Source organism: Capra hircus, chromosome 26 (assembly GCF_001704415.2).
Source record: "Capra hircus breed San Clemente chromosome 26, ASM170441v1, whole genome shotgun sequence".
In the NCBI taxonomy this organism is placed as follows: domain Eukaryota; kingdom Metazoa; phylum Chordata; class Mammalia; order Artiodactyla; family Bovidae; genus Capra; species Capra hircus.
In genome coordinates this window covers 8,417,526-8,438,037 of record NC_030833.1, presented here as the reverse complement: position 1 = coordinate 8,438,037, position 20,512 = coordinate 8,417,526, and the positions used below count along the sequence as shown (strand labels likewise).

The window sequence follows — 20,512 nt, the reverse complement described above, 5'->3', positions numbered from 1 at the left end:
CTTAACGGCTACACGTATGACGTTAGAAAAGCGTGAGCATGTGAAGCCGTGGATGAACCAGGGTTTACGCTGCTTGGACAAAGCGGCAGGCAGGGAGCTGCAGGCAGGGGCCCCGCTTGGGAAAAGGCCTGCAGCCCAGAAGCGCACGGTGCAGAAAGGGAGGCAGGATGACCCCACCTTCCAGGAGCAGGACTGGGACAGCACCAAGGGCCAAAGTTACAGAGGCCTTTGAGCCTCAGGGTGGGAGGCCAGACACGATGCGCGCCACTAAGGGCTTGAGCTGGCAGAACACGGCAGAAGGAGCCACAGAAGAGCCTGGAAGAGGCGTGAGTGGCGGAAAAACACGGGCCAGGAGGCGAGAGAGGACTAAGGTCACTGCCTGCCCACGGTCACAGGTGGCCAGTGTCCCCACGTGTCCTTTCCACACAGATCACATGGAGTCAGTCCAGGCTGGGCCCAGGAACCAGCATCATCCGTTTCACCAACCAGTCTCTGGAGAAGACACGTGTCCTGAGTCTCAGGACTCTTTCTCTGTAAAATGTGGATTAAGCAGCAAGCTCCTCCCTGGCGTGAGAACTACAGCTGATTCGTGTTAAATGCCAGGCACGGAGCCAGCCCCAAGCTCAATGAACCCTCACCATGTCGGTGGCCAGAGCCACTAGCGGTACAGCCTGAATCCTCCCCTCCGTGTGGGTACCTGGATGTTGAGTCTCCCCCGATGGGCCCCCAGGCCGTAGCGCTTGGAAGTGGATGCATGGAGCTGGAAGTCTGTGATTTTTAAGGTTTCCAGACCAAGAGGTGGGCAACCTGGAAAGGACAAGGCTCATTAAAAACAAGGACAGATATGGACAGAAACGAACTTTCTGATTTTGAAAAATCTGGCCACCTGCTTCTCTGTCTTTCCCCTAAACTCTAGCTCTGTGTCAGCCCCACTCCCTGGGACGCCTGGTGTTTCCGGACAAACACTGTCGATTCAGCCGTCCATGTTATGCCAGTTTTCTTTCTGGTCGGCATTTCCTCTCTGGGTGTTTCTGCCCTAATATTCCTCTGTCTGATGCTCTCCGTGCTACTGTCTGAGGCTGTTTCCAATTAAGGATCCTTCCGCTGAGTGACTTAGCCAGGGAACATTATTGGTTAGAAATATCAGAGCGATTCCGTAGCTGAGTTCTGCAAATTAATCAGAACTTGATGGTTTTGCTTCAGCAACTCTGGCCTTTGTATCGTGCATACTAATGAACACAGCAACAGACAGAGGGGAAAAAAAAGACAACCCTATTGCCTTCCATTCCTAGCAAAACTGGTAATTCTGAGAATGGCTACTCAACACAGTTTAGTCCAAGCTGCTCCTAGAATATGACGCTGGCATGTGGGCAGCTCCTTGGCCATCGTCCCAGTCCAGCCCATTGTCCCTGCAGATATGAGCTTTAACAGCAGCTCTGGGGCCTCCTGACTCCTGGGTTGCTGGTCTCACCACCCACCCTGCCACGGGGCTGGAAATGACCAAGTGATGCTCTCCCCTTCACACCTGACTCTGGGGAAAGGAAAGAAACAGTTGGAAGAAGAAATGAACAAATCTATTTCCATAAGAAGTATCAGAAATCCCTGATGTAACATAACAGCTTTGAAAAGCCCCGTGGGTCACTCCTGAGATGGGAGTGCCTCCTGGGGATCCCGGGAACACCTGGGGACGCGGAGTGTTTGTCCATCCATGACAGACCCCTGCAGGGCAAGGCCCTTCTGGTCTTGGGATGCTGAAGGAGGCTGGCAACGCACTGACCGCAGGAGATGCTCTGAAGGCGCCAGGTAAGGAAGTTGGCCCATGTACTGCAGTCAGAGGAATTCAGACCTGCCAGGACCTGAGATCCCTTCAAGTCCTCCCCTTGAGTTTTCAGCAGAGGAAACTGAGGCCCCAAGACTTGAGCTGAACCATCCATGGCATCCTTGCCAGCAACAGAGTGCACTTCACATCCTAGTCTCTAGGGTCTCAGCTGCAGGCTCTGAAGTGATGCCACTCTGCTCCTCTGCCCGTATCTACCAGGAGGCTTGGTAGAGAGGCTTGGCACAAAGAGGCAGCGTACTAGTGACCAGCAAGGTAAAGAGCACGAGGGAGGTGACATTTCGTCACCTGCTCCATGCTGCCTGAGGACTCGGAAGGCTTCAGGTAGCCCCGTGGTAATTCTCAAGATTTTTGGCAGGTCCATGTAACATCCAACAGAAGCAAAAATAAGCTGTCCTTCCCCCTTGAACTCACTCAAAACATGGAACAATAAGGGGAAAGAAAACAATGCAGATGATTAAGAAACCCGGCCAGCAGCAAAGGCCACCTCTTGGTCCTTGATGGGATATCTATGGGACTTCAGCCGCTCAGTTGCTGCCTGGACCTGGACACAGTAAGAGATTGCTGCTAACACATCCCCAAAGGCAGTAACTGAGCAGCCAAACAAAACCCACAGGATGAATCAGCCATCTTCAAAGGGGACTCCAGAAGGGCAGAAGGGACAGAAAGGAACTGAGAGGCCCCATCCCAGCCACAATTCCTGTCTTATCCATGACTCCCCAGAGATTAGAGAGTGACAATCATCCTAACACGGGGCTTCTCACTGGCGACTGCTGGGACAAAGGCCTCGGGAAACCCACTATCTGTCAACAATCAAAAGGACATCTTCATAAACCAGACAGAGAAAGATAAACATTGTATAACATCCCTTATATGTGGTATCTAACAAGAAATGATACAAAAGAACTCATTTACAAAACAGAAGCTCACAGACTTAGACAATGAACTTATGTTTACCAGAGGGGAAGGATGGGGGGAAGGGATAGATAGGGAGTTTGAGACAGATATGTACACACGGCTATATTTTAAATGGATAACCAACAAGGACCTCCTGTATAGCACAGGGAATTCTGGTCAATGCTATGTGGCAGCCTGGGTGGGAGAGGAGTTTGTGGGAGAATGGACAAAGGTTTATGTATGCCTGAGTCACTCCGCTGTGCGCCTGAAATTATCCCAACATTGCTAATCGGCTATATTCCAATATAAAATAAAAAGTTTAAAAAATTTTTCCAAATATTGTCCTGCCCCCCACCCGCCACCAAAAGAAAGGGCATCTTCAGACAAGTGCTTAGAAAATTTACCCACCTCCCATCATAACCTCAGATTCTTGAAAAACACACTGTTGGAACAAAGTGAAACACACACAAACACACACAGACACGCAGACACCAAGCAGCACAATAAGAGCCGGGTGCCCTGTGCAACGACTCTCCGCAAAAGAGCCCAGTCGACTCGACCCACCATGGAACTCCATAAGCAATGCAAAGTTGGAGCAAGAGGCAAGAATTCCTTTGGCTCTAAATTCTCAAAGATACATTTGGCTCCATCCAAAGAGCTGTCAATTGTGATATCACCACACGACAAGCAGGACTTTCCTCTATCTTTAGAAAATATTTCTGAGAAAGCCAGGAGTGCCGCCTTGAGGATCGAATAAATGGAGGAAATATTCGTGTTTCCAAGCCTAATTTAAATCTCCACCATCAGAACCAAGGCCAGGCAGAACGCTGGCATCCTGGCTGGAGTGCGACATGTTGGTATTATCATCAAGATTATAATATCGATGGAGGAGGTAATTACCAGGTTTAAAGAGTGCTTGAAATCAATGGGAAATGCACTCCCAGCTCCTCACCCTGCCCCTGTGGATCTAAGGCCCCAGAGAGGCTGCACTGAAGCAGCTCTGACTGTAACTCAGCCAGGACTCCTGGGCCAGTTCGCTCCAGCAGCAGCCCCTGAAGAGCCCTCCAGAAAGCTCCCTGCTCCTCCTCCAAAAACAAACAACAGCCTTTGTCATCAAATCACATTTGTGTTATTTCTAACAGGAAAAAGACTCTTATCCTGAGAAGCATGTGGGTGAGGAGAACATAAAAAAAATTAAAAAGTGTGAATAGAACACTTTAGGAAAATATTAATTAGAGACAGGAGATGTGTCAGAATCTGGAGGGAAGAGTGACAGTCATCAGAGATGACTCGACTTCTCTCTTCCAGGCAATGCCACTCTCTGAGAACACCCTGTGCCCAATGGGGGGCCCTGCCTCCCAGGCCTGCGCTCCATGCCCAGGAGGTGGGCGAAGAGAGGACCCTCTGCCTCATTATACACCTCCCCTCCAACTAGCGCACATGCGTTCAATCAAATCTGTCCCTAACTAAAATTCTCTGCATTGCAGCCACTCTACAAAATGGACATCACCACTAGGGCATGCTTCCCAGGTGGCGCTAGTGGTAAAGAACCTGCCTGCCAATGGAGGCTACATAAGAGATGCGGGTTCGATCCCTGGGTCAGGAAGACCCCCTGGCAGGGCCTGGCAACCCACTCCAGTGTTCTTGCCTGGAGAATCCCATAGACAGAGGAGCCCTGCAGGTGGGCCACCGTCCATAGGGTCTCAAAGAGTCACGACTGAAGTGACTTAGCACATGCGGTATGGCAAAGATTCATTATTATCACCCTGACGATTACCACATGCATACACCAGCTCTCTAACAAATCAGAAGTGCTCGTGGCATTTAATCTGTGACCTAGAAGTTACAGGGCACAGTCAGAACAGAGTGTAGAACCTGGAATTCGGAGTCGGGGACATCAATTCCAACATCCCCTTCCCAAGCCTTCAATCTGTCTGGAGGGAAGGCCGTTATGAAAGTCAAGTCAGAAAAATTATTTTAAAAGGATAGTGACTTTGGGAGCAATGCAAGCAACCACTGTGAGCCAGAGCCTCTGCAGACACTTTGCCATTTAACCTTTACAAGGACCATGAGAGATGGCCAATACCATCCCCGTTCTACACACAAACAAAGACTCAAAGAAGCTTACAGAGTTAAGCAGCTCCTAAGCGGCTGGACCTCCCAGGTGGCTCAGTGGTAAAGAATCTACCTACCCATGCAGGAGATGCAGGAGACACCAGTTCGATCCCCGGGTTGAGAGAATCCCCTCGAGGATGGAATGGCAACCCACTCCAGTGTTCTTGCCTAGAAAATTCCATGCACAGAGGAGCCTGGCAGGCTACAGTCCAGGGGGTCGCCAAGAGCCAGACAGGACTAAGTGAGCACACAAGTGCCTGAGCTAGAATTTGAAAGTCAAGTGTGACCTAAAGTGCCAGGCACAGTCTTTGCACCACCTCTCTTTGACTTGGAAACTCAAGAATGTGGTACAAATGCAAGTTCTGTGAAGGCATTTGGGGTCACATGCAAGACAGGAAGTAGCACTGAAACAGGCTTCACCAGTTGGCAGAGGGGAGCTGAGTCCGAGGCTTTCTGGCCTGCAGTGGTGTCTGCTGGAAACAGAGCAGAGAGTTCTCCAAGACCTCAAGGGCACTGCCAGGGGCCAGCTCACAGCCATCCTGAACTTTGCTTTCGTGGTCGCCTATAAACCAAATAGCTCTGACTTAGGACATTCCTTTCTTCGCCTTTCTGAGCCTAACATTCTCTTTGATCAGTGAGAGTTCGGAGGCCCGGCCTGGTACACTGGAGAAAAAGTGTTTGCAGTGGCTCTTTGCCTGTCTCAGAAGCCGCTGACTTCCCAAGGGGGATGCTTCCCTCGGAGTCTTTCAAAGGAGCTAATCCCAGCCTTATCTAATCACGCTTGGAAAGCTCCTCCTTGACTTCTGGACTCTTCAAGACTGCAGTTCTCACCCTGAGCCAACACCAGAATCTTCTGGGTTACTTCACTCTGTAAGACAGACCTATTTGCAGGGCAGGAAGAGAGACACTGGACACAGTGGGGGCAAGAGAAGATGGGAAGAATTGAGAGAGTCACACTGATAAACACAGTAGTGTATGTAAAACAGCTAGCTAGTGGGCAGCTGCTGTGTAGCATGGGGAGGTCAGCCCAGTGCTCTTCCTAGAGGGGCGGGATGGGAGGTGGAGTGGGAGGCAGGCTCAATACGGAGGGGATATATGGATCCTTATAGCTGATTTGGGCTTCCCAGTGGTTCACTTTTCACTTTCATGCATTGGAGAAGGAAATGGCAACCCACTCCAGTGTTCTTGCATGGAGAATCCTAGGGACGGGGGAGCCTGGTGGGCTGCCATCTATGGGGTCGCACAGAGTCGGACACGACTGAAGCAACTTAGCAGCAGCAGCAGTGGTTCAATGATAAAGAATTTGCCTGCAGTACAGGAGACTCGAGTTCAACCCCTGGGTTGGGAAGATCCCCTAGAGAAGGGGATGGCAGCCCACTCCAGTATTCTTGCCTGGCAAATCCCATGGACAGAAGAACCTGGTGGGTTACAGTCCATGGGGTCACAAAAGAGTCAGACACGACTGAGTGACTAAAGAACAGCAAGCAACGTCACAGCTGAGTCACGCTGCTGCACGGCAGAAACCAACACAACACTGTAAAGCAATTATCCTCCAGTTAAAACAAAATCCTATGATCATGAAAGAAAAATCTTCTGGGAGGGGAAAAAGACGCCCAGACCGCTCCCCACAGACCATGATCCATGGTACTACAGAAGGGCCCAGGCCCTAATTTAAAGTTCCCAAGTGAATCTTCTGATACTCTCAGAACCTGGTTGGCTGGCGTTTCTTTCCTGTCGTTCAGTCGCTAAATCGTGTCTGACTCTTGGTAACCCCATGGACTGCAGTACACCAGGCTCTCCTGTTCTTCACTATCTCCCGGAGTTTGCTCAAACTCATGTCCATTGAGTCAGGGATGCTATCTAACCATCTCATCCCCTGCCGCCCCCTTTTCCTTTTGCCTTCAATCTTTCCCAGCATCAAGGTCTTTCCAGTGAGTTGGTTTTCCTATGCTGCTGCTGCTAAGTCGCTTCAGTCATGTCCGACTCTGTGCGACCCCAGAGACGGCAGCCCACCAGGCTCCCCCATCCCTGGGATTCTCCAGGCAAGAGCACTGGAGTGGGTTGCCATTTCCTTCTCCAATGCATGAAAGTGAAAAGTGAAAGTCAAGTCACTCAGTCCCCAGGAGTCTATTTCCCAGGCCCCAGGGGACAAGCAGAGGAAACTCTCAGGGAAAGGGTATCAGCTCACGCTGGTGGAAGCCTCTCACACCTGGAGCCTGCCCAGAGGCGCAGCGGTCTAGAGGCTCCCACCTCGGATCAGTGATGGCCCCACTTGCAAAGCCTCCAGACACTTCCTCTCTCAACACCTACCCCTCTCATGCTAAAAAAGATACAAACCACACTGAATATCACAGGGCAGAAACTGTGAGTTCTCATCACTGAATCCCAAAGCCCAATAGATGTTTCCTGTGTAAATGAATGAATGTGTATTACAATCCAACAGAACTAACAATCACTGTGTCTGCACAGTTATGGAAAATTAATAGTCTGCTTTTTACATATCACTTATAAAGCCAAAAAAGAAATTACTGGTTTGAAAAAGCTTTTCTCAAACCTTAATCCCTTGTGTATCATCTTCATGAATCCTTCTATGCATTATTAATTAATTACTATTACTTAATTTCTGTTTATGTCCAGTAATTTTAATGGAAATATGTAATGTCAAAAGAAATTTCATTGCTACAAAATAACACAAAAAATAAATTCATAATCTTTGTATACATTAAAAAATGGTTTAAACATAAACAAAAGTAAGAAAGGAAATAGTGATGATTGTTCTACATCAGATTTAAGAGAGACACGAGTACCGAATGAAAAAGAAAGCCAAAGAGTGCAAAAAGGTATTTACTATGTAAATGTGTGCCCTTCCTGGATCACTGCCTTGTCTTGGCGAAGGGGCTTGCATAACTCAATGAAGCTATGAGCCATGCGGTGCCCAGACCCTGATGCTGGGAAAGACTGAAGGCAAAAGGAGACTAGGACAGCAGAGGATGAGATGGTTGGACAGCATCACCAATTCAATGGACATGAACTTGGGCAAACGCTGGGAGACAGTCAGGGACAGGGAGGCCTGGTGTGCGGTAGTCCATGGGGTCACAAAGAGACAGGACTTAGTGGATGAACAACGACAACAATGCAAATGTATAATGAAAGACTCACATCCACAATATTTTTAAGAAAAGCAAACAGACCAAAAAAAACCTCTATTATTGATAAGAACAATGAGCAAAAGAGCTGAAGAGGCATTCACGAAAGAAGATGTCTTAAAGGTGAGTAAACAGGAGTCATTAGCCTTCAGGAGAACGCTGAAGATTAAGATGACAATGAGATACCAGTACACACCCAACAAAGACATGAGAAACCTAAACAGCATATTAAAAAGCAAAGATATTACTTTGCCAACAAAGATCTGTATAGTCAAAGCTATGGTTTTTCCAGTAGTCTTGTATACATGTGAGAGTTGAACCATAAAGAAGGCTGAGCGCTGAAGAATTGATGCTTTAGAACTGTGGTGTTGGAGAAGACTCTTGAGAGTCCCTTGGACCTCAAGGAGATCAAACCAGTCCATCCTAAAGGAAATCAGTCCTGAATATTCATTGGAAGGACTGATGCTGAAGCTGAAGCTTCAGTACTTTAGCCACTTGATGAGAAGAGCTGACTCATTAGAAAAGACCCTGATGCTGGGAAAGATTGAACGTAGAAGGAGAAGGGGACGACAGAGGATGAGATGGTTGGACGGCATCACTGACTCAATGGACATGAGTTTAAGCAAGCTCCGGGAGATGGTGAAGGACAAGGAAGCCTGGCAGGCTACAGTCCATGGGGTCACAAAGAGTTGGACTCAACTGGGACTGAACAACAAGGAAGACGTACTATCAAATGTTGGTGCAGAAATGAAGCAAGACTGCTGGCACAAGTGTTAACTGGTACAACCAATTTGGAAAACTCTCTAGGAGTACTTGCTCCAGGTGCTCATGCTCTGTGCTGTATCCAGATACTCAGTTGTGTCCAACTCGTGGTGACCCTATGGACTATAGCCTGCCAGGCTCCTCTGTCCATGGAGATTCTCCAGGAAAGAATACTGAAGCAGATTTCTGTGTCCTGCACCAGGGGATCTTCCCAACCAGGGGATCAAACCCTCACCTCTCATGTCTCTTGCACTGCAGGTGGGTTCTTTACCACTAGCGCCACCAGGGAAGCAATTCTAGGTATATTACCCAACAGAAAACATGTTCTTGCATATGCCAAGACTCAAGCAAGAATGATCCCAGCAGAACTGTATGTAATAGCTAAAAGCTGAAAACAAGTCAAATGTCCGCTAATATGAGAATGAATAAATTGTGGGATAGTCAGTGACTAAGCACAGTGTAGCACAGTCATGCAACAGAAAACTATAATGAAAATAAATGAGCCATAGCTCTACACAATATGGATGAATCTCATCAACAAAATACTGACTGAAAGAAATTAGCCACAAAGAGAATAAAACGTATGAGTCATACAATGCATGCATTTAAGTTCAAAACAGGTAAAAATCATCTCTGACAGTGGTTATCTTTGAGAAGGAGTCTCAGAGATTCTGATCACATTCTATTTCTGATCTAAATGACAGTTACAATGGTGCATTCTCATTATATCAGAGTGGTGTAGGTGACAACCAGTGAGTTATGCCCTTATGATTTCTAGACTTTTCTGCATGCATGGTACACATCAATAATATTTTTTTTAACAAGCTTAGCTTTTTTTGTCTATTACAAAATACTTTGTGCTTGCTAAGTTGCTTCAGTCACGTCCGACTCTTTGCAACCCTATGGACTATAGCCCGCCAGGCTCCTTTGTCCATAGGGATTCTCCAGGCAAGAATACTGGAATGGGTTGCCATGCCTTCCTCCAGGGGATCTTCCTGACCCAGGGATCAAACTCACGGCTCTTACATCTCCTGCACTGGCAGGCAGATTCTTTACCACTAATGCCACCTGGAAAGTTCATTACAACGTATTAATACAAAAGTAAGTCTATGTATCCAGTTCAGAATTATGCTGAAAGGATAAACCCCTCCCCCCAAAAGAAAGCTGTATACTGTATGATTCCATGTATCTAACATTATTTAAAAAAAAAAAAAAGTACAGAAATGGGGCACAGATCAGTGGTTGAGGAGTTAGGGACTCAGGGAGGAAGGGTGTGAGTACAAAGGGGCAGCACCAGGAAGCACTAAGGTGACAGAACTATCTGGATCTGCAGCATTCACTTCAATGAAAGTACACAGGGCACAACTGCACCGGACCACACGCACACACACACGTGTGTGTGTACATGTATAACCAGCAGAGTCTGAACATGCTCTGGGGATTGCAGCAATGCCAATGGCCAGCTTTTGTTACTGTGCCAGTTACACAAAATGTCAGCACTGAAGGTTGCATAAGGCCCGTTTGTTTGCAGCTTCCTGTGGGTTTATAACTATTTCAAATAAAAAGCTTTTTTAAGGGATATCAAAAGGAAAAACCTTCTCATAATGTGTTCAGGGTTACTTACTGATAAAGTCACCAGCTGTACAGGCATCACAGACTTTGGGGAACTCCAGCTTAAAATTTTGCAACCTCTCCCAAACCCATCCTAAAAACCTATAAAGATGCAGATGAGGAAAGACCCCCAACAATGCTTCAACCTAATGCCAGAGGTGGAAGGACACTCACCATATGTGACTGCAGTGGAGACAAGTGAGGAAAAAATGCAGATGACCACAGGAAGGGCAGAAAACCCTTCAGCCCTCTTGCAAGCCTCTATTCGTGAAAGCCCAGGTCTGCAGCAACTAGAAAATCGGACACCTATCTCTAAAGCCCAGACGTGGCTTTCTGAGGTGGCCAAGTGCTCACCTCACCCCCTAGCCACGTTTTCACAACTGTTTGGATCAGAAATCCTTAAAACACAACTGGACAGGATGCAGGGGCAGGTGTGACTGTCTGAGTGTGGGGACAAGAAGAACACTGCCAACAGCGTATGGAGGCGACTAGAATTCCCCATGAGTTCCGTTGGGTTGGACTGTCTATGAGCCAGCAGCGAGGGAAGAGGCTGGCACCACAGAAGTCCAGACTATGTGAAAGCGAAAAGGCTGCTAGAAAGCGGAAACTGTACTGGGGGTCTGCACACTGACTGGGCCAACGTCTCCAGATCTGAGGAAAGCCTCAGACTGTCTCCAGGGAAGGCAATCTGCCCGGATACTGCCTCAGTTGAAGCTGACTGAAGAGCAGATACTAACTTTTAGTCTGTGAAGAACAAAAATTCCACACAAAGGACATCGAAAGAGGTCCACCACCCAAGAAACTCCGAAAAAAATCATGTGATTTGATGTAATAACCAGGAAAATGTTTCCCCATAAATTGTTCATCCTAAGTATAGTGCAAGAGACAAGGCCTGCATTTGCCAGGAAAAAAAAAAAAAAAAAAGACATGCTGGGGGAAAAAACAAAGAAAACTAAAAATCCAAAGACATAATTAAAACATACAAAGAAAGATCTACTATTTTTGAACTATGGTCTTTGCCAATGCAGTAGGGGGAAAATAAATAAAAACCTCAAAAAATGGAAAAGAACAAGAAAATTGTCATTATTTAGTATATACTGATTTTTGTACCCAAATCTAAGTTAATATGCAAATAAATTTATAGTTAATAAGACTTTAGCAAGGTTATCAAGTATAAAATCAACATTCAAAGATCAATTGTACTCCTGTAACACTATCATTAAAGCATCAGAAAACTGAAATTAAAAGAATCACAGAAGAGCATCTAAGAATAAATCTATTAAAAATATAGAAGACCCATATATTGAGAGATATTTTAAAAGATCTAAGAAATAAGGAGATATATCACATTCATGGATTAGAAAACTCAATGTAAATATCTAAATCCTCTCCAAACTGATTTTCTGGAATTAATGCAACTCGAGTCTAAATTCCAGGGAAGGTTGTAAAGAGCTTGACTGAAAAAGTGAAAGTGAAAGTGTTCGTTGTTCAGTCATGTCCAATTCTTTGCCATCCCATGGATTGTAGCCTGCCAGGCCCCTCTGTCCGTGGGATTTTCCAGGCAAGAATATTGGAGTGGGTAGCCATTCCCTTCTCCAGGGGATCTTCCTGACCCAGGGATCAAACCTGAGTATCCCATGTTGCAGGCAGATTCTTCCCTGTCTGAGCCACCAGGGAAGCCCAAAGAACTTGACTAGATGGTGGAAATATCTGTGTACACACACTCAGTGAATCAAGAGTAACCAGAATTACTGAAGAATAACAAAGGTCTGCTCTATCAGTTATCAAGATTCACTATGAAGCTATAATAATGAGGTATTTTATGGATGAGTATAAAAATGAGTTAATGATAAAAAACAGAACTGAGCCCAAAAACAAAGCCAAGCATATACAGACTCTTGATATCCAGCACATAGGGTAGCACTGCAAAACAGTGGGCAAAGAATGACTGTTCCCTTTAGGTACTTACAAGAAAAAAATTAAACTGAACTTCAATCTTATATCACAAACAAACAAAATCCACTCCCAGTATATAAAGACCTAAATGAGAAAGAGAACAAAGGTATACAAAAGCATTAGAAAGCAATATAAAGAGTAGCAACCATAAAGAAGATTGATATATTTGACTATATCATAGTTAAGAATTTCCATTTATTAAAAGAGTCCATAGGAACAAAAATTAAGCTACAAAAGAAAGAATATATTTGGGACAAACAATATAAAGTCAAAATTCATACTTGAATGGATAAATTTATAAGAAACAAATTGAGTAGGAGCTTCATCCAAAAAGATATTTAAATGACAAATAAATATACGAAAAGATGCTCAAACTCATTAGTACTTGGGAAATGGAATGAAATCACAGTGAATTACCATTATACACCCAGTAGACTGGGCTTCACTGCTGGCTCAGTGGTAAAGAATTTGTCTGCAACATAGGAGATATGAGTTCGATCCCTGGGTTGCGAAGACCCCCTGGAGAAGGAAATAGCAACCCACTCCAGTATTCTTGCCTGGAGAATTCCAGAAACAGAGGAGCCTGGCAAGCTATGTTCCTTGGGGTCAAAGAAGAGTCGGACACATCTTAGTGACTAAACAACAGCAACAGATTGGCAAAATATTAAAGTATGATCACACAGTAGCTGTTGGGGATGTGGAACCGTGGCGGCCCCACACCATGCTGATGGAAAATGAGGATGAAATGATCGGTGAGGAAAACAACCAAGCATCTGTTCAACAGCCAAGTGTACCCAGCCTTTCCACAGCTAACTTCACACACACCAGGAGAATCTCAAGCCCATGGGCACCGGGATATGTGTGTAAGAGTTTTCACTGGCAACCCTTTTCATAAAAGAGAGAAACTGAAAACATGTCAAATGTCCTTCAGCATTAAAATAGATAAAGAAATTGCCGAGTATTTCTATGATGGAATGAGCCAGGAAAGCAGAGCAGTGATAGAAATGTACACAGTACGATTGCACTGAGATAAATTCCAAAAACAGGTCAAACACACGAATTTAGAAAATACAAATGTAAGTGGTAAAACTATAAAGAAAGCTGAGGAAATGTTAACAAAGTTGGGATGCAGGTAACCTCTAAAGTTGAAGGGTTAAATGCTGGATAAGGAGATTAGCAATGGTTTGACTTCTGGAGCCAGGTGATGGTTACATAGGAATTGGTTTTATAAATATTTGTTAATGGAACATATATTTAGTGGACTTTTTCCATAAGTATGTATTATTTCACAATAAAAGTAGGAAATATTCTACACAAAGCAGAAATACCACACAGAAAATTATGCCCATGATAGTGATGTGGTAACAAATGTGTAAAGTGCATACTGAATGGACAAAAAAAAACCCTGAAAATACACAAAAAAAAGGGAGGGAGGTAACACTGAATTTTTTTTTTTTTTTTTGGGTAAACCAGGGTACTATAGAAGGGACAAAACTCATTATAAGACTAAACATACTCTTATCATGTGATCCAGCAGTCACTATCCCTGGTATTTACTCAAATGAGCTGAAAATTTATGCTCACGCGAAAACCTGCACATGAATATTCATAGCAGTTTTATTCTTAATTGCCAAAATTTGGAAGCAACGGAGATGTCCTTCAACAGATGAAGAAACAAATGTATGTGGTGCAGCCATATAGTGGAATATTATTCCATGATCAAAAGAAATAAGCTCTCAAGCAAGCCATGAAAAGACATGGACGAACCTTAAATGTAAACTGCTAAATGAAAGAAACCACTCTTTAAAGGGTACATATTGTATGAGGCCAACCACATGACATTTTGGAAAAGACAAATCTCTGAAGACACGGGTCGCCAGAGGTCTGGAGGAAGGAAGGATGAGCAGGATGAAAGCAGGAGGCTTCCCGGGCAGTGGAGCTATCCCGTTATGTGTGGCAGTTACTTGTCCTTATGCCTTTGTCCAAACCCACAGAATGTTTAACAAGGAGAGTGAACACTGATGCAAACTACAGACTTCAGCTAATAAGAAGGTGGGTGTGTGCTAAGTCGCTTCAGTCGTGTCTGACTCTGTGCGACCCTATGGACTGTGGCCTGCCAGGCTCCTCTGTCCATGGGGATTCTCCAGGCAAGAATACAGGAGTGGATTGCCATGCCCTCTTCCAGGGGATCTTCCCGACAAAGGGATCAAACCCACGTCTCTTATGTCTCCTGCACCGGCCGGGAGGTTCTTTACCACTAGTGCCATACTCTACGCCATACTCTACTCAGTTGCAACAAATGTACCACATGAATGCAAGGTGTTACTAATAACAGAAGCCAGAGCTGGAGGGGAGGTACATGGGAATTCTTTCCTCTCATTTTTCTCTAAGTGTGAAGAAACTGCTCTAAAATAAATGAACAAGTTTCAAAATATATATTAATATATATATTAATTTAATATATTAAATTTTATCTTGAAAAATAAAACTTTCAGTATAAACTCAAAAGAATAGAAAATCTGATAGATCAAGAACCATGAAAGAAAATGACGCATTATCAAAGAATTTCCTCTATGGAAAGTGTCCAGCTCAGATGAATTTACAGCCTAGTTTTTTCATACTTTCAAGGAACAGATCATTCTATGTTCCTACATGGTTCCAGGTCTTTAAAAAGATAATCCAAGTTTAAACAGATTTTTCTAAATTGCTATAAAGTTTCTTTAATGTCACACAAAATAGATTTTTTAAGTCAAAAAGTAGTCATTTAAAGAAAGTCAATACACAATAGAAGAAAAAAACAATACTCCATGAATACGAAACAATTTTAAACTTGTTCTTGTTATTCAGTCACTCAGTCATGGCCAACTCTTTGCAACCCCATGGACTGCAGAATGCCAAGCTTCCCTGTCCTTCACAATCTCCTGGAGCTTGCTCAAACTCATGTCCATTGAGTCAGTGATACCATCCAACCATCTCATCCTCTGTCATCCCCTTCTCCTCTTGCCTTCCATCTTTCCCAGGATCAGGGTCTTTTCCAATGAGTCTGTTATACAAAGAAAATCCTCAAGTTTCTCACACACACACACACAATCTCTAAGAGTGGTACCTGGTAGGGGCCTCAAATCTCACCCAACCCAGGCCAAAGGCAGAGCGCTGAGGGTGCTCCATTCACAACATGTACTGCTTTGCAAAACCATCTTACTTCCATCATGGTGGGGAAAGAGGCTTCTTTCCTACAGAACAAGAGCACTTCCTGTGCAGAGCCCGTCCTGCTGATGTGGACCATGGACAGTCAGCTTCAGCATACATAGAACACCTGTTCTCTACCCCTGAACACTAGCCGCGACACAGTGCGGAGTGCTTGATAAACAGGCGTGATCAAAGGGCTTCCCTGGTGGCTCAGACAGTAAAGAATCTGCCTGCAATGCTGGAGACCTGGCTTCGATTCCTGGGTCAGGAAGATCCCCTGGAAGAGGGCACGGCAACCCACTCCAGTGCTCTTGCCTGGAGAATCCCATGGACAGAGGAGCCTGGTGGGCCACAGTCCATGCAGTGGCAAAGAGTCAGACACGACTGAGCGACTAAGCACAGCACTCTGATCAACAGTTGCTTCTTCCAGCACTGGGCATAGCCTTAGGTGAATCAGACACAGATCCTGCTCACAAGCATTCACAGCCTCCCAGGACAGAAGAGTCAGGCACAGGAATCACTGTGGTGCGAGAGAGGAGAGGACCAGGACCATGAGGAAGAGATACAGGAAAGCAAAATACAGGTGATCAGGACAGGCTTCCTGGAGTCAGCATTAGCACAGCTGTCAAGCTCTAAGAAGTCCCTTGGACAGCCAGGAGATCAAACCAGTCAGTCTTAAAGGAAATAAGCCCTGAATATTCACTGGAAGGAGTGTTGCTGAAGTTCCAAAACTTTGGCCACCTGATGCGAAGAGCCAACTCACTGGAAAAGACTCTGATGCTGGAAAAGATTGAAGGCAAAAGGAGAAGGGGGCAGCAGAGGAAGAGATGGTTAGATAGCATCACCGACTCGGTGGACATGAGTTTGAGCAAACTCTGGGAGATGGTGAAGGACAGAGGAGCCTGGCGTGCTACAGTCCATGGGGTCCCAAAGAGTGAGACGCAACTGAACAACTGAACAACAACAAGTCCTGAGGCAGAATCCAGCAAGCTACAGTCCTCATCAGGGCCAAATTCAGTTCACCATCTGTGTCTGTATGGCCCACGAGATAAGAATGGTTTTTATATTTTTTAATGGTTATTTAAATACCGACATAATAGTCTCGACTTTGCTTGCTGGCCAATAAAGTGTGCAATATTTATGATCCTTTAAAAATATCTGCCAACTCCTATAACTAAGGCATGAAAAAAATCCCAGGACAGCAAATAAAAATCACAGCTAATGTTCGCTGAGAGCTTACTGTGTATGCTCCACTCTGCACACATTATTTCATCTCCACAAAAATGCATAAAGGAGATATTATCCCCTCTTTACAGAGAAGGAAACTGGGTCATAGAGATAGTAACTAGCCCGGAGCCTCACAGCCAGTGAGGGTGGAGCCTGACCCCAAAGCTGCTTCTCCATCACCAGCTGAGATGCTTGCCCAATTCCCTTTGGAGGAAACACACGAGCAAGCTTTCAGCACAGGGCATGTCTGAGAAACAAGCTCTTATCTGGCTAGAAAAAAGGAGACAGAGGCCAGAAACAGGTCAAATCATGGTGGGCTCTGAATGTCAGCCAAGGAGCTATTCTGCAACCAATGCATGGTAAGTTCATTGCAATACTCCTCATTCAGTAGCAAAATACTGAAAACAATCTAAATGTCCATCACCTAGAGGAGTTCAAATAAATTATGGAATGTCCATTCAATAAAACATGATGCAACTTTTTTAAAAATGAGGATCTTCTTTACTGTATCTGTCAGCTACTGCTGTGTAACAAACCACCACAAACTCCCACTGGCACATAGGAAGCACTTATTTCTTAGTTGCCTTCAGATAAGCTGGGCTCAGCTGGTAGCTCCAGGCCGCAGATTGGGCCTGTTTCTGCTTCACTCATCTCCTAGGCTCCTTGAACCAGTGGGTTAGATGAGTGTATTCTTCTCATGGAGATGGCAGGGCATAAGGAGAAAATGAAAACGAGCAAAGTCTCTTAAGCACTCAGCCCAGAACGGCACTTTTTCAGTCCACCTTATTCTATTTGCTTCCACAAAAAACATGCACAGCCCACAATCAAGGGGCTTTCAACTTTTACAAAGGAAATTGAAAAGTCATATGGCAAAGGCTGTAGATTTATAGAGATGCGAAGACTACACCAGTAATTCAACCACTGCATATGCTATTAAAGAACAATATCCAAGATGTATTTTGGAGACTTGCCACAGATGACGCTAATCCTTAGTCATGGTGACAGCCATGTACATAATCTCTCCCTTAAAACTAAGGCTCTCTCAGGGTGAGTCTGAAACAGGAGGGAAGGGAGCAGGGCACAAGCTTTAGAAGAATGACATAGCCATTGTTGTTCAGTCGCTAAGTCATGCCCAACTCTTTGTGACCCCATGAACTGCAGCACACCAGGCTCCTTTGTCCTCCACTGTCCCTCAGATTTTGATCAAATTCATGTCCACTGAGTTGGTGATGCTACCTAACCATCTCATCCTCTGCTGCCCTCTTCTCCTTTTGCCTTCAATCTTTCCCAGCACCAGGGTCTTTTGCAATAAGTTGCCTCTTCCCATCAGGTGGCCAAAGTACTGGAGCTTCAGCTTCAGCATCAATTCTTTCAATGAATATTCATGGTTCACTTCCTTTAGGATTGGCTGGTTTGACCTCCTTGTAGAAGAAGGGACTCTCTGACAAAAATTGGTTAGAACCAACTAGGTACAAGACGGCGGAAGAGTCAACTTCCAGAGGACCTTGAAACTCATCATACTCTCCCTGTAATTTTCTGTTGTTGTTGTTTTGTTGCTAAGTTGTGTCTGACTCTTTGAGACCCCATGGACTGTAGCCCACCAGGCTCCTCTGTACATGGAAGTCTCCAGGCAAGAATACTGGAGTGGGTAGCCTTCCCCTCCTCTAGGAGATCTTCCTGACCAGGGGATCAAACCCACGTCTCCAACATTTGCAGGCAGGTTTTTACCACTGAGCCACCAGGAAAGCCTGTCCCTGTAATATATTAGTTGCTAAATGACACACCCCAGGAGCCATGGCAGTTCTGAGGCAGACCATAAGCCTCCAAAAAGTGGGAGCTGGCCCAATTCCTGGAAATCTCCACCTCTTCTCCAAAACAGTTGGAATAATCCTCCCACTCATTAGCTTATGAAATACCCAGGCGATAAAAACTAATCACCCCATATCTGGGGGCTTCTCGCCTACTCAGATGGCCCACATTCTGTGCAGGGTATTCCTCCCAAAGCCCTTCTCACTTTTTGAGAGAGACCACATTCTGTCTCTGAAATGTGTATCTCTCTAAATAAGTCTACTTTTTATCTATCACTTTGTCTCTCACTGAATTCTTTCTGTGATGAGACATAAAGAACCTGAGCTTCATTAAGCCCGGAGACAGGACCTGAAATACAGTGGGTTCAAGTCCCGATCTGGGTTGTGTGGTTTCAAATCCACATCTGACCTGAGCCCTTTGATGCCATCCACTCACATAGCTCAGTGTGCCTAATATCTGCTCTGCCCACCACCCTGAAAATGAAGCAAATGCCATCTGTTCCACCTGCCACCTTGGACGTGAGGTAGATGACAACCATCCTCCCCACCCCATCATTCTGCCATGTCTCCAGCAAGGCCTCAGCACGACCGGAGGAGACGCTGAGAATGATGGACGAGGGGTCCTGAGCCTGCACAGCTGCCCATCTGAGGCCCTGCTCTTCCCAGCTCCACCTCGAGGTGACCCCTCCTGGTCCAGACCCATGTTCCCCAATGGCTGTGCCACCTGCCTCCTGCACACGACCTCCCCTCATCACCATCCTTCTCCCTCCTGTATCTGCACATCAGGGCCCCTGCAGCTTCTCTTCCCTCCAGGGTTTTCCTCAATTTCTCAATTTCATTTTAATAGAAGAACATTATGAATAAAGTCCTCAGGCCAAAACCACATCTAGGACACTCAGTGAATCAGAGTCAGAAAGGCTGCCTTTGAGAACGGGGGTCCCAACTGTTCAGACAGGGCTCTGTGGTTAAGGTCAGGGGAACAATCCTCAGTGGTCCGGAGTGGGAGATGGGGAATGGTCGTGTGGCAGAACAGGGAACAAGTTCAGACTTCAGTGTGTGTCTGTGTGTGTGCGCATGTGTGTACATGTATTTGTGTACAGAAATGGGCCTTGAAAAGTCTTTGTGATAAACAACAAAGCAAGATTTTTTAAAAATTCTGAGTGATCTTTCTAAACATATGGTCTTACTGTATAGCATATGGAACTATGTTCAGCATCATGTAATAAATCATAATGGAAAAGAATATGAAAAAGAATACATATGTATGTGTATGTATGTATAAAATCACTTTGTACATGATAAACCAAAACGGCATAGCAAATCAGTTATACTTCGGTTCAATAAATTGAAAAAGAAAAATCTTTGTGAAAATGCCTTTTGAAATTATAACAACTTCCAACTCTGGTAATGAAGAAATAAGATAATTCAAACCAGCCCTTGTGCTAAGCTACTAAAAAATAAATCTGGAAAAATATTTTTTTTAATACTTTTGAAAGCATCAAAGAATGAACAAGACAAGAAAGAACTCTCTGGTCCCAGATCTGACAGCAAGAGAACCTAGAGAGGGAAGACCAGACCAGAAGCCCTTCTAGCCCCGTGGCTTGTAATCTGGAGAAACAGCTGGTGTTTTATCAGCCTGTTGGGGCCAAGGGACAAAAAGTCATGCCGGGGCCCACCCAACGTGGGAGTCTCATTACCACCCACTGAGTGGAAACCCCAAAGGACTCCACTCTCAGGGCAAACCCACAGGAACACAGCCCCAGCACTCCTGAGTCCTCCACTCACCCTCCTGACACGCTGGGTCCTCCCAAGGGCGACGAGCCCAGGGCTCACCCACCCACTTTACAGCAGAATAGAATTCCCATATATTAAGGGCTGCAGAAGTTCACTGCTGCGAAACTTCTGTTTTTATTTCAGGATATGCTGTTAGTCCTCTCTGTGATTTCTTTGATGGCAAATTCTTG

The 20,512-nt window shown here is 45.3% G+C and overlaps 1 protein-coding gene across 2 annotated transcripts in view; it reads right to left on the bottom strand.

Moving 5' to 3' along the window:
* The window catches only part of CPXM2 (carboxypeptidase X, M14 family member 2), a 135,700-nt gene that overhangs the window by 102,622 nt on the left and 12,566 nt on the right, over positions 1-20,512 (bottom strand). For both annotated transcript variants that reach the window (XM_005698585.3, XM_018041654.1), the window contains one exon: positions 698-807. In XM_005698585.3, coding sequence (XP_005698642.2) covers positions 698-807 — 110 coding nt within the window. The remainder of the gene's footprint in view (positions 1-697; positions 808-20,512) is intronic.